This window comes from Palaemon carinicauda, chromosome 28 (assembly GCF_036898095.1).
Source record: "Palaemon carinicauda isolate YSFRI2023 chromosome 28, ASM3689809v2, whole genome shotgun sequence".
Taxonomy (NCBI): Eukaryota; Metazoa; Arthropoda; class Malacostraca; order Decapoda; family Palaemonidae; genus Palaemon; species Palaemon carinicauda.
Window position 1 is genome coordinate 67,371,208 of NC_090752.1, and position 15,453 is coordinate 67,386,660.

Genomic DNA, 15,453 nt, shown 5'->3' on the forward strand with positions numbered 1-15,453 from the left:
GGAGTTGTTGCAGCGGTACACCAAAGCTGCTTTGAGGGTATGATGGAAACGTTCCACAATTCCGTTAGCGGTAGTCTGATGTGTGGTGATACCAAGAAGAGGCCCTAAAGATTTCCTAAAGAGACCTAAAGAGAGATGAAAATGGCACTCCTGTCGGAAGAGATATGCTCTGAGATTCCGAACATTGCTATCCATCCAGAAAGTTAGGTAGCAGTACATGGAACGGATGCTGCATCTTTCATGTTGGATGGCTTTAGGCCAGCAAGTGGAGCAATTGATGTCTGTGCAAAAGGTAACGGTGTCCTTGTGACGTTGGTAGGGGGCCAACCAAGTCGAAGGGAATACAAGAAAAATTATGGTGGAGTTGGTGAAAAGTACCCACACCCAAATCCTTGTCGATGCATTTTTGAAGTTTAACATGAAATACGGGCGTGGTCCCAATATTGCCTCGTCGTCTTTTGTGTTGCCATGCCATATGAACTTAGACTCAAGTAGCTGTGCAACAGATCAGTGTGAGGGGAATGAGAGGCAATGGATCAATTGAAACAACGATCAGCTCATGGGACCAGGCATCCATTGGTGTGTCCTACCAGTACTGACGTCACAGAGTAGGGTGGCATTAAAGCTTTTGAGAGCAATGTTTTTCAAGTAGAGATAAATGCAGGATATCCTGCAGGTTAATATTCGGGGTTCTTTCGTTGGGCTTCTTCCAAAGCCTTGTAATACATTCCCAGATGAACGGCAACCAGCTTGTTTCTGGGAAGGGCATCGGTAGCAGGATTCAGTTGACCAGAGATGTCTGAAAGGGATGTATTCGAAAACATTAGCGTACATAAAATTTATTTTTATGAATAATTTATATCAGTTGAATTAAGATATGATAGAGAGATGATGGTGCTGGTGGGCGAACTAGATGTCAGACTGTCAAGTGAAGGCGTGTACAAGGGACATGTGGTCCTTACAGATGATGAAGGACGTGCCCTTTAAGATGTGATGGTAGGTGATGGGTGGCTTTGTTGCTGCCCATGCTTGCTGCGAGGTGGTTGTCAATATCCTACAAAATTCACCTCCACTTCAGTTGCAGTCGTATGGTTGTCAGGAGTGGAGTTCTTGATGGAGTTTTTGACTGTGGGGAAGTGGCTGTCCATAAGGAAGTCGGATCTGGTCATGAGAAGGATGACTTGCACTGGTTTCAGCAGGCGTTATGCCCAAAGGGCATGAAGTAGGTTCACTTCACGAAGAGAACCGTCTGCAGCAGACTGAAAGTGGCTAATCGTTTTCCTGATAGCTATCTATGCCTTTTGATCCACTAACAGTTGTTGAGAGAGCTAAAACATCTTAGCTACACGGGTGACTAGCAATGGTGAATAGTGTTCCAGGAGGAATGATTTCTGGGAAGGTGTCATCGGGATCACGGCTAAGCCATAATGAGCTTTGGTGGTTGAGTGTGTCATACCCTTCATGCAGAACTGAAACCAGGCAAACGTGTCTGCTGGTGATGGGTCTGAGCCTCTCTGTGGCTGTGTGGACAGATGAGTCGGGGTCGGTGGTGGACATCGTCGGAGGATACAGTAGATGCAGCATTGATCTAGGAGACAAGCTGGGTGTTTGAGGCACTCGGTAGGTCACCAATGTGCTGTGAGCGGAGGAGGTATTAATAAGAGATTCGCTCCTTAACAGCTAAGTTTATTCCAGCGAAAGCACAGATATATATATAGGATCCGAGGGGTTCACATAAGGGTGACAATTGCATGAAATTAGCTTGTTATATTAAACGACACTTTTACGTGGGGTCCGTTGACAGTTACAGAATTGAAGAAAGGCATCCTTCTTCATTTGCATATCCACTGCTTGCTGCACATGCATTAAAGCCACGTTTAAGTGTATTCAGGGGCCTTAAGTGAAAACGCTAAGAAAACAAGGATGAGAAAGTAGAATTGCGTCTTAATCTATTATGACCCAATATTGCTTCACTGAAATTATTTACCAATAGTGCTTTGAAAATAAGCTGCCTGAAGAATATCACGAATCAGATGATAAAATAGTTTCGGAAATGATACCTGAAGGGTGATATTAAGGAAGTTCCACGTGTAGATGAGATCATTATCAAGGGGAAAGGGATATGGTTAGCACAACTCCTTTGTCTCAGCATTGTTAGGTTCCTGTGGGGACCAGAGATGACCTAGACCTATTTAAACTAAACCTATGAGACTTTAAGCAGGACATGAGTAAATATATATGTCAGGAAATGCGGAGAAAAGGTTGAATTGATATGAAAAAAAGGGGGAAATTTTATAATACTCGAAAGTATTCTAGGTATTTAATATTACGTTTATTTTAGCTAATTGCTATCAACGAAATAGGCAATTAATATTTTCAGTCAAAGCATTAACTCGTGTGTATAAGCATAACGTAAATGATTAACTATTCTGCAAAAAAATAAAATCTCTTTATAAAATGTCACAGAAATCATTATAGATTTTGAAGAAAATCATAAAAAAAAATACATTTCAATATAAACATGGTTAACATTTTAATCACCGATAGAAATGAATGTTAAAAAAAACAATCAATCATTACTATGAAAAAAATCTCTGCCAGTTTAAAAAAAGAATAATTATTAAAATATTTCATTATAAACATGGTTAACATTTTAATCACCTATTGGAATGAATGTAAGTTGAAAAATCAATCAATCAATATTAAAAAAACAATTTATGCAAGTACAGAAAAAAGTAGTTATTATATTTCATTATAAACATGGTTAACATTTTAATCACCCATTGGAATAAATGTAAGTTAAAAAATCAATTAATCATTAGTAAGAAAAAATCTCTGCCAGTTTAGAAAAAAAGAGAGTACTTATTATAATATTTCAAACTCAAATGTTGAAAAATGTTGCTATACGACAGTTCATATATAATTCAATAAGGTCAATGTAGTTTTAAGATTTTCATTTAATTTCCTTATATTTGATCTCCAAAGTTATATTATCAAAGGAGTAATAGATTTAGTTGGGATTGGTCGACTTATGGTAATAAAAAAATTAGTATTAGTATATAGTCAGAAAAAGTTTTATCATCATTAGCTTAACATTTTTCATCCACCTGAGACTTTTTCTTCCCCTTTTGAGAGACTTGTTATCTTCCGTTTACATCTCATAGATCGATTCAATCTCGCCATAAAATCAAGATGATGAAAGAAAGTTTTCTGGAATATATTACCCGCAGCTCAGGAGGTAACATAAGGAAACGAAATATTTGTTTGTTTGTTTGTGTGGGTTTGTTTACTTTAGGTGAATAAACAAACAGGTACCAACGACCAGAGGGAAAACTCAAAAGGGCTTTTTTCCTTTCCCTCCTCGACAAAGGGGAAGCAATTTTCTTAATTAAGGGAAACTTTGGGGAAAAATTCAGGATGTCAACATCATTATACGAGATTTACATCTTTAATGTTTATCGGGAATGTGGGAGAGAGTTGCCTTGTTTGAGTTAAATGCTAGAAATGAAATCTTGTAGGAAAATAAATAACCAAAAGCCTAGAAGTACTGATGGGATTTGAAGCTATAAATAGTTTTATATGATTTCTATGCTCACAAAAATTCCACTGGTTTACTAATTCAAAGGCTACTCATGAATGTCAGAGGCGAGGGACAGTGACATTGCCCTAAATAGCAGGAGAGTGCCTTAGAGACTGACCGTATATACATATCATTATTGTTTTATTATTATTATTATTATTATTATTATTATTATTATTATTAGTTAAGCTGCAGCCCTAGTTGGAAAAGCAAGATGCCCTATGCCCAAGGACTCCAACAGGGAAAAATATCCCTGTGAGGAAAGGATATAGATAAACGATCGGAGAAATAATTAACAATTAATGAAATATTTTAGTAATAGTAAAATTATTCATCATATATTATAGATACATTTCTAAATCTCTTTTGACGTTGCATGCAATTAATTTTCACATTTCATAACATATCCTTTACCTACAAAGAGTTGAGGTTTAAAAGGGATTACAGGGTTGCCACATTTCCATTCACGTCAGTCAGTCTCAAATGCTTGGCCGGTGAAAGCACGAGAAGATATGGCAACGCAGCTCAAACATTATACCACTCCTACCTAGATGTTGATTGAGTAATATAGTCTTAATGCAAGAGTATTATGGCTTTATATTGATTGTAAAATACAATTATGAAAAGGATACAATTCTATTTATTACATAAGTCAAAAGTTTGGCTTTTCCTTTTCTGCTTTGTATTTCTTACTGTTAAGCAAATCTCCCCTATATAATAAAAAGGAAGTGTTTGAATATATATATATATATATATATATATATATATATATATATATATATATATATATATATTTATATATATGTATATATTTATATATATATATATATATGTATATATGTATATATATATATATATATATATATATATATATATATATTTTGTCACACTCACGGGAAGAGGTTGTAATCATACCCTGGTGAGATGTGTACCCCAAGAAGTACACTCGGAAACAACACCTTTCCACAAATTGTCGAACAATCGGGTTGGAGCTAGGAAAGGGGAAGGAGGGGACAAGGGTTGTATCTGTGTGTGTGTGTGTGTACGTGTGTGCGCATATCAATCTAAATATACAGACGTCACCTTTTGACAGTTCGGGTACACTAATATTACATAACACTGGCTCAAAAAAGCGAAGATTTTTATGACACTTTTTGAAATATACGAAACAGTTGTATTACCAGAAAATGTATCTTTCACTGCAGTTAAGATTAGAGTAGGAACGAAACGAATGAAAAAGTCGTTAGTTCCTTTGGTCGCTGTAACCTCACCATCCTTGTGAGCTAAGGATGGGGGGCGTTTGTGGGAGTCTATGGCTCTATTTGCTGACTCATCAGTAGCTATTGCCTGGTCCTCCCTGGTTTTGGATTGGGTGGAGAGGGGGGCTTTGGTGCTGATCATATATATATATATATATATATATATATATATATATATATATATATATATATAATATATAATATATATATATGAATATATGTATACATATTTATATATATACTGTATATATATACATATATATATATATATATATATATATATATAATATATATATATATATATATATATATATATATATATATATGGTCAGTCTTTAGGGCATCATCCTACTTGATAAGGCAATGTCACAGCCCCCTGCTATTCACGAGCGGCTTTTACACCTCTAAACCATTAAATGAAATTCACTAAAATTAGCTCAGAAAATGAAGGTCGGGATGGAGAATGCAGAAGGCCGAAAGGAAAATGTCTTTGTTTAAAGAGAAAAGTAACCATCACTTCAGAGAAAGTAATGACCTGTATTAAGGGCTCAACGGAAGGGCCTCATTCAGCGGAGATTTCTTGAAATCCGAAAATTTCCTCACTGGGCTATTTTTCCCCGGTGGATCCCTTGAACTTATAGCATCCTGCTTTTCCAAATAGGGTTGTAGCTTAGCTTGTAATAATAATAATAATAATAATAATAATAATAATAGTAATAATAATAAAATATTAATAATTATGATTATTATTCTTAATAATAATAATAATAATAATAATAATAATAATAATAATAATAATAAAAGTTTTATATCGAAGAAAAATATATATCATATTTTGTCAATAATCGCCGGGGCTTTTTTTTATTTTCACAAGAAAGATTTTTGATGTTTGTGACAAAAGTTATAAATCTTGAGGCAACGTCAACTTTCCATTACCTGCAGTCCACAAGTGATTCTTATAAATAATTTTTTTTTTTCTGAGGCAATTTATTGCTCGCAGGATAGATCCGTAGTATGAAAATTGAGATAGTTTGTTGTTGTTATTATTATTATTATTATTATTATTATTATTATTATTATTATTATTATTATTATTATTATTATTATTACTATTATTATTTGTTGTTTAGTAGTAGTAGTAGTAGTAGTAGTTGTTGTTGTTGTTGTAAGTATAATATTGATATGTATATCTTATAAACTTATTTGCAATATTTATTGAAAATAATTTTTATTTGTAGTAGTAGCAGCAGCAGCAGTAGTAGTAGTAGTAGTAGTAGTAGTAGTAGTAGTAGTTAGTAGTAGTAGTAGCAGTAGTAGTAGTAGTAGTAGTAGTAATGATATGACAATAACATAAAATGATTTTTTATCAAATTTACAGTACTTATTCACAATGTTTTTTAATTTCCAAATTATTAAGACTCCATTATCAAAATTCACCATTATCTTTTTTTATTGCACAAAATATATTAAAAATATCAAATAAATTATTTAATTGATCAGGATAGTAATTATTCTTACTATTTCAAATTATATTATGTAATCATCCCTATGTTTAATGTAAATTACATATACTTCACTACCTTAAGAATTATATAAAACAATCTAGAATTCATTATTGTTACTGCTTTCTTTTATTTCGAGTTTGACGTAACTTTACTTCCCTCTTCATGAATATATGATACTCTTACAAAATGCAAAAGACGTCACATATATTACGGTATTTTTAATGTGCCTAATGAAAACTCATTTTTTGTAGCAGAGGTTTTCTAGGACGCATTTTATCTTTTTAAAATCGTAAAGGCGAGACCTTTATATTTTATTTCCCTTTTTGTGGTGTCCATAAAAAATTTGCATTTCTACAAACATGGCTAAAACACAGTTGTACTGATACAATCTACGTAAACAAAATTTACTCAGCTGATGTCTATATTTATATATTGTAGATTTTGGTAGTTTATTTCAATATGGATAAAAGTACCATTTCACGAAAAATAATTATGTTCATACATTTAAATAATGTAAAACCAAAATTATTATTCAAAGTTGCTGTCTCATTTTTCCTTTAGTTTTTCTAATATCAACAAAGCTATCTCATTTCCCCTTTAATTCATCTAATTTCCAAAAAGCTATCTCATTTCTTCATTAATTTATCTCATTTTCAAAGAAGCTATCTTATTTCCCCTCTTATTTACAAAAATAAATTTCATGTACGCTCTTTCATACAATCGCTATATAGTACAAAAAGCTATAAATTATTCATTAAAATAAATTCTGTATACACTTATCTTTTAGAATACATCCCCTTCAGACAATTGCAATATAGAACAGGAAGATATAAATTATTAATTAAAATTAATTTACCACACGCTAATGTTTTCGAACACATCCCTTTCAGACAAACCGCGAGATTTAGATTATTATTGACTGACTTGGCTGAAGGGCCTATTGTGGAATGTTATTACCTCCACAGAATTGTACCAACAGCCATTGTCTTCGCAATGCCCAATTAAAATGGCCCAAGACAACCACAGCAGAAGGCCCTCGGCGGTTGTCATTAATTCTATGTATTATTAGTAGCGCCCGAAAGGTAACATTCACCTGACACAATTTGCAAGGGCGCTCCCTCATAATCCTTTGGGATCTCCTGGCCGAAATTATTCAGGATGCTTACCGTGCGCCACTCGAGGGCATCGCCTTGTTCTTGTTGTTGTTTTTCTATAGAAAGTCATTACTCTTCCACTATTCTCACTTTTATGTGTTTTGTCTGTTTGTTTGTTGTTATTGTTAATTTTTTTTTTATAAAGTCATTACTGTTATTGTTTTTTTGTATAGAAAATCGTTTTTATTATTATTATTATTATTATTATTATTATTATTAATAGCCAAGCTACAACCCTAGTTTGAGAAACAAGATACTATTTATTTTTTTCTTCTTTCTTTGTACAGCATGTCACGATCTGAAAAAACATCAATTTTCCAAGCTAGGTTTTTATATTATTCCTACTGTACGCGACCCGTCAAAAAGGACGGTTAAATATTTACATAGATGTGCACACACAGAGATTCAATCCCCCCCCCCCCCTTTTTTTCCTAGCTACATTACGGCAGTTTGTGGGAGATTGTGATTTCCGGGTGTACGTCTCGGGTTACCCCCTCCCCCCTCTCAAATCAGGGGTGTGACTACTTCCTCTCCCCCATGACTGAGGGGCGGGGAGAGACAGAGTAGTTATACGTCTGGCAATGCTGCTCACCGTGACCGGAAATATATATATATATATATATGTGTGTGTGTGTGTTGTGTATATATATATGTGTGTATATATATATATATATATATATGTATGCAGTGTGCATATATATATAAAGATATATATATATATATATATATACATATATAATATATATATATATATATATATGTATATGTGTGTGTGTTTATTTGTGTATTTACACAAGCAAAACAGCAAGTTCGTCTACTGCAAGATATCACACGAGAACAAAGCAAAGCCGATCTGAAGAGTCTTAGCGCAAAGTCTTTTATTTTTTATTTTTTCAGCAAACCAGCCGTATGACTTTCACTTATGGTCTGCCCCGAATTTTCCGATGAAGTGGAAACAAAAGGAATCGGGAGGTTGGAAGCGGGAAGCGGTATGTAACTTTGTTTTTACAATTGGCAAATTATAACTTTTCACGAAGAAGCGTCGTATTGTTCTGCACAGAAGCGGCGATAAACGCTCATTGCAAGATTTGGCCTCCGGAAGGAAAAGCCTCTGGAAGCAATGAACAAGGTCTCTCTCTCTCTCTCTCTCTCTCTCTCTCTGCTTCATGCTAGATTAACACTTGAAAATTTAGTCTTTCAATACTCCTCTCTCTCTCTCTCTCTCTCTCCTCTCTCTCTCTCTCTCTCTGCATTACATTTAGAATGACATTATGAAATTTATTTCTCTCTCTCTCTCTCTCTCTCTCTCTCTCCTCTCTCAACTGTATTAGATTGAACGTATAGAAGACTGCATTTTGGGGGGGAAACTTATCACATTACTAAAAAGTATTTTAAGATTCTACATCTGTCTTTATTATTTTATTCATAATTTTTCAACAAATTTGGAAGAAAACATCAAAAAAAGCTTTGATTCACCTTTTTTTTTTCTATTTGTTTTCAGCCACAAAAAACATTTTCTTTTCGATAGATTTCGGAAAAGAATATTTTTGAAAAAGTTTATAATTTTATTTTTCAATTTTTTTTTATTTGTCTTGGAACAATGGTTTGTTGGCGAGAGAGAGAGAGAGAGAGAGAGAGAGAGAGAGAGAGAGAGAATTTTGCATGTCATTGATTTTTCTCGACTTTTTACACCTTTTTTGTCATCGAAATCTTCGAAATGATTTAAGTGTTAATTTCGCTTTCGCTTAAAAACTGGGTATTTTATCTCTCTCTCTCTCTCTCTCTCTCTCTCTCTCTCTCTCTCTCTCAACAAAAATCTAAGGACTGGTATATCATAGGCCTAAATTCTTGCTGAATAAAAAAAATTACAAAAGAAATAAAAAAAAAAATAATTTTTCTCTTGGTAAAAATTTCCACTTTTGTCTCGGGAAAAAAGTTTTTATCTTAAGCAAAAAAAAATCTCCAAAAAAAGTAATTTTACAGATTAAAAATTCTTAGAAAAAAAAATTTATTTTTCTCAGATAAAAATATTCATTATTTCTCCATGAAAAATCTTCATTTTTCTTAGAAGAAATCTTAATTTTTTCCCTCAGAAAAAATAAAATCTTCATCCTTCTCTCAGAAAAAAATAAATTTCCAAGAATCTTAAAAAGCGAAATGTAATTCGCAAGAAATAACACAAACCTTGATCTTCATATGTTACTTAGGCATTACATTCTTTTCCTGGTCTTAACAAGATACCAGAGGAGAACTCCGCCTTGCTTCTAACCATCATAATCATCTTTTGTTATGTGTTTGCGACACTCCCAGCTCATTAAGCTCAACGTTCAATTTCCAAGCTTCATTTCGGAGCTCATTCCTCACAAGAAGAAGAAGAAGAAGAGCAAAATGTTTACTTGCGTTCATGTCGTGTGCCTGAGAAGTCCTTAATTTCCATAATTTCTTTGTGATTTTTCTGATGTATACATTTACATATACGTATGCACATGTATATATATATATATATATATATATATATACATATATATACACGTGTATGTGTGTGGTTGTGTATGTATCACTAACACTCGTGATTTTAATCAATGTAAATAACAACCACAATGGCATTTAATACAGAATTCTACCTTTGGGAACGTATATCCACTAGAAACTCTTCTATGATAAATGATTCTGGCTGGGCAAGGATTCGAACCTATGCCCTGAGCCGAAACCATACCTGCTGGGACGATTTTACCAGATAGGTTCCAATCCTGCCCAACCAGAAGCATTTATTATAAATTCATTTCCAGTGGATATACGTTCCTAAAGCTAGAATTCGGTATTAAATGCCATTTTGGTTGATATATGTATATAATATATCACCATTGACCATTTTCTCATACCAGTGAGTAATAATGGATCACTCATATGCAGTAACACCTGCCACATCATCAGTGACTGTATACTGTACTCTTACACAGAGGTCTCCTCAACAGTACGTTCAACACCCCTCACAAAGCGCACCATTTACATGCTTAAATTACCTAAAAAATAATATCAAATTAGAATACTTGCCACCTATAAATACATCTCCCTATGTTCAAAATATGTTTCTAATAATATGAACTTGCTATTAAACCGAGTTCAGATTGCTGGGGTCTTTATAGAGATTTTGAAATAGTTTCAACGAAAATAGTAGTTTCTTATATACTTTGGCTTATATTTTTTTGATTCAGGAGACATTAACGTGGTGAAAGGGTTTGGGTATCGCCATGATCAACAAAGCTGTACTACTTAGGGCCACCCATACAAGGTTGGTTTGCTGTGATCGACCAGACTAAAGTCTCCCACCATCGCCAATCCACGCTGGTCAGCGCGGTGATGAAAACTGACCAAACCCCAGACATGAGTAAGGACATGTCTGAGGCCTTTGTCTTGCAGTGGATTAGAAACGGCTGCATTTGTTGTTGATATTTCTGGTAAGAAGTATTCACTAGATTGTAAAGTTAAAGAAATTGATATATGTTAGGTTTTGAACTGCAATAATAATAATGTTTCTATATGTTATATACTTTCTAATAAAACAAAAATCTTTGATCTTAGTAAAATATTTGCTTAATATCCTAAAAGGAGTAATTTTTCCTTAGTGTTTACGATTATCCTTTTTCCCCCACTATTATAATCATTAGTGCATGATGGATGGTAAACTGAGGTATTAATATTTCTCCTGGGCTATTTATTTATCATAATACCCTGAAAAGACCTATTTTCTTTTCCTCTCCTCAACCTTTTACTTTCCATCAATTAACCTTCAGTGTTTTTTTTTCTCGGCTGTCATTTGAGTTTTTTTTTTTTTTTTTTTTAATTTTTTTTTTTTTTTTTTTTTTTTTTTTTTTTTTTGGCTGAGCTCAATATATTTTGGAGAATCCAATTAGGTCTCAGTCGATCAACTGAAGGAGGTCTCTGGCCATTTTCCCCGAAAGCCTTCAAGTCCTCCCGACTAATACGATCCTAAGAGTCTTCTATTTCCTTCCTTCCTTCCTCTCAGGCTTTCAATTCGGGGATCACTCAATCTTCTATTTCAATCTCCACTCGTCCTCATTCTGGCTCTATTATATGGCTATTGTTTTTCATACGTGGTCCTTTTAGTTTTACTTGTGTACACAACCCGTCAAAAAAGACGGCTACTGATATTTAGATAGATATGCACACACACGCATATCTCTCTCTCGCTCTCACCAGGCTATGGCTACTCCCTCTTTCCCTCCCAAGGAATGAGAAGAGTTGAACGTGACCGATATATATATATATATATATATACACACACACACAAATGGCAAGAACTTGGTAAATCCGAGACATGAATAATGACATGTCAGAGGCCATTGTTCTGCAGTGAACTACAAACAACTGCATTTATTGTTGTGTATATATATGTATATGTATATATATATATATATATACATATATATATATATATATATAAATTATATATGTGTATGTGCGTGTATACGGATATGTATATATATATATATATATATATATAAATATATATATCCGTATATATGTATATAATATATATATATATATATATAAATATATATATCCGTATATATGTATATATATATATATATATATATACATACATACATACACATACACACATATAATTATATGTATATGTATATATATATATATATATATATATTTATATACAGACATAAATATGAATATACATATGGCAATTCATTAGAAAAATACGAAAACAATTATGAGATAATCAAGGAAAATAGCTCTCAAAATAAATAACTGTCAATTTGATAAGAGAGAGAGAGAGAGAGAGAGAGAGAGAGAGAGAGAGAGACCTTTGTCTGATATATCCTGTCGGTGTTATTAATCACGGGAAACCCTTTAAAGAAATATGGCCTAGAGATAAGGAACAGATGACATAACTGGAAATATATTTGTAATTATATTTTTTCGAATTATTATTTCGTCTTACATTTTATATTTGAAAATCTATATAGTATTTGTGACGCCTTTTTTTTTTTTTTTTTTTTTTTTTTTTGACATTATCAGAGCTTCGTATACGTCATAGTAATTAAATAGAATTATTATCTTAAAGTGATTTTACAGTTGGACACAGGAGTTCCTGGCCCACCACTCTGAGGAAATGCACAATGTACAGTTGGCTTCATTAATTCTGGTACACTAGCGTGTCCTTAGTTTCCCATGAAGTGTACCGGAATTAATGAAGCCAACTGTACCACCCTTACTGCACGGTGAGTACCCGAACAAATACTTTAGAGATCTCTGGCAGAGGTTGTGGCGGGACTAAACAGAGGAACTCGTCATGCAGTTAGAGTGTGGCAGTGTGCACTAGCTCGGAGTGAGGTGTACAATGAATTTTCGTGTACAACTGTTCATATTACATTGATGTAAATATTAGTTTAAGAAATAATCGTTATCCTTAATTAAAATCAAGATTAATTGATGAAAACATTAAGAAAAACGTGAATAGGAACAAATCTTTTAAACATATATAAAGTAAATCAAATAGATATAGAATTTAGTGTTCATGAAGTATAGATGAAACTGACCCATATTTCTTATATCCTGAATAATTTTCATTATTGCTTACCTTTTTAAATTGTTTTTTAACATAGAAAATTGTTTAAATAGGTTATTACGATGTTAGCTGTTGTTGACAACTAATTTCCTTACCCACAGGTACACCTGAAAAGACATATAGAGTGTAACGATGACAGGATGTAATCAGTTTGTTCTGCAAAACTTACGTGTGTACTTGTGTGCTACGTGTGTATTACAACCTGAAGGTCACGTGTGTACTTGCGTGTTACGTGTATGTTACACCCTGTCTCCCCTTCTCATGGATTTAACTCTTGGATAAAAGATATTGATTCACGTCTAAGCAGAAACTATAACTTCATCTCAGTAAGTGTTCATTAATTCCTCCGTAAACAATTTCAGAAATTTAAATTTTATGTCGGCTCGTTTTGAAACCAGGCAATTTTTTGAGTATTTTATATTTTTCTTAGTTTTATAAAATAGTCTTGAGTTCAGTTAAGTGTATCTGCTATGATAGCATGGGATGTAATCAATCCATGTAATGGTGTTTTTAGACCTAAGTTAGTAGGCCTAGAAGTAGGCAGTTTCAAATTTTTGTCTAACATGTTAGTAGGCTTAGAGTATGGGAATTTCATTTTTTCCAAAGATGTTAGTAGGCCTAGAGGTGGGGAATTTAATTTTTTTTTTTTCAAAGATAGTAGGCCTAGAAGTGTGGGAATTTCATTTTTTCCAAAGATGTTAGTAGGCCTAGAGGTGGGAATTTCATTTTTTTTCAAAGATTAGTAGGTCTAGAAGTGTGGGAATTTCCTTTTTTATCGAGGATATTAGTAGGCCTAGAGGTAGGCGAGTTTCATTTTTTTTTTCTAAAATGTCAGTAGGCCTAGAGTTGGGGAATCTATTTTTTTCAGAGATGTTAGTAGGCCTAGAGGAAGGCAATTTAATTTTTTTTTCAAAGTTGGTTGTAGCCCTATGATTAGGCAGTTTCAAATGTATCCCAAAAGTTCCCTAAGTTCTCAATAAGCCTAAAACTAGGCAATTTCCATTTTTTCTCAAAGTTGTCAAATCGCCTTTTGACTTTTGGTGCGTGATTAAGGATAAAATGGCAGGCCTAGTTCATATCACTAATTCGTATTTTAATGCGTCAAAATCTATAATTTTATTGTTTATTAATTTCAATGTGTTGTGAATTTCTGATAAAAGTAAAATGGTTTGAAACGCTTCCTGATTAAGCAGGATTTTGTAATAGACGAAATTTAATCATCATCATCATCATCATCATATCACACCACTCGTGTCTCCAATAGATGGCTCTGTCATTCGCTTCTTGTAAATGGAGTAACAATGACATTTCAAAGTATTTTTTTTTTTTTTACATTTCACAATACGTCAAAGAGGATACAATTCATAAATGACATCAGTTGAGCACAACAGATGAAGTTCCTACTTCCTATTACAGGAAACACAAGGGAAATATTCCTTGATTTTTATAAGACAACTTTTGACTATTGATGAAAATGCTATTTACGTATATATATATATATATATATATATATATGTGTGTGTGTGTGTGTGTGTGTGTTTATACAGAGAAAGATACATGATATATATATTTATACAAATATATATATATATATATATATACATATACTGTATATATACATATATATTTATATATCTATAGATAGATAGATATGTATATATATATATATATATATATATATCGATATGTATATATGTATATTTATATATATACATATATATAGATAGATAGATAGATAGATAGATATAGATATGTATATATATGGAATATATATATATATATATGGTGTGTGTGTGTATATATATATGTGTGTATATATATATATATAGATATATATATATATATATATATATAGATAGATAGATAATAGATATAGATAAGTATATATATGGATATATATATATATATATATATGTGTGTGTGTGTATATATATATGTGTGTATATATTATATATATAGTTATGTACATATATGGATATATATATATATATATACACAACACACACACACATATATATATATATATATATATCAAATGCCATTAAATTCTAAGTGAGTTACAAATACATTCCATCACATACGATATAAGAGATAATTAATTAACAACAGAATGATTTTAAATGTTATTCGTAATGCTAAAATATATTACTGTATAATCACAGAGACATTGAAACATTTCGTATTGTTTCGCTGAAATTTCATTCTTTATCAATTTAATTTCCTTATGTTTTGTTGAATTTATCAATTTTCTTTGCATTACTAAGGAAATATTACGTTATCACTGGAAGGAAAGATATTAGAAATATCATTGGATATATAATTATTGTATTTTCCTATGCTGTTTTCT

The 15,453-nt window shown here is 32.4% G+C and overlaps 1 protein-coding gene across 1 annotated transcript in view; it reads right to left on the minus strand.

The window, feature by feature from the left end:
• Window positions 1-1,338: 1,338 nt before the first annotated feature.
• Window positions 1,339-15,453, minus strand: part of LOC137621875 (uncharacterized) — a 34,596-nt gene continuing 20,481 nt past the window's right edge. The window contains exon 11 of the mRNA XM_068352381.1: window positions 1,339-1,636. Within this exon, the coding sequence (XP_068208482.1) occupies window positions 1,339-1,636 (298 nt within the window). The remainder of the gene's footprint in view (window positions 1,637-15,453) is intronic.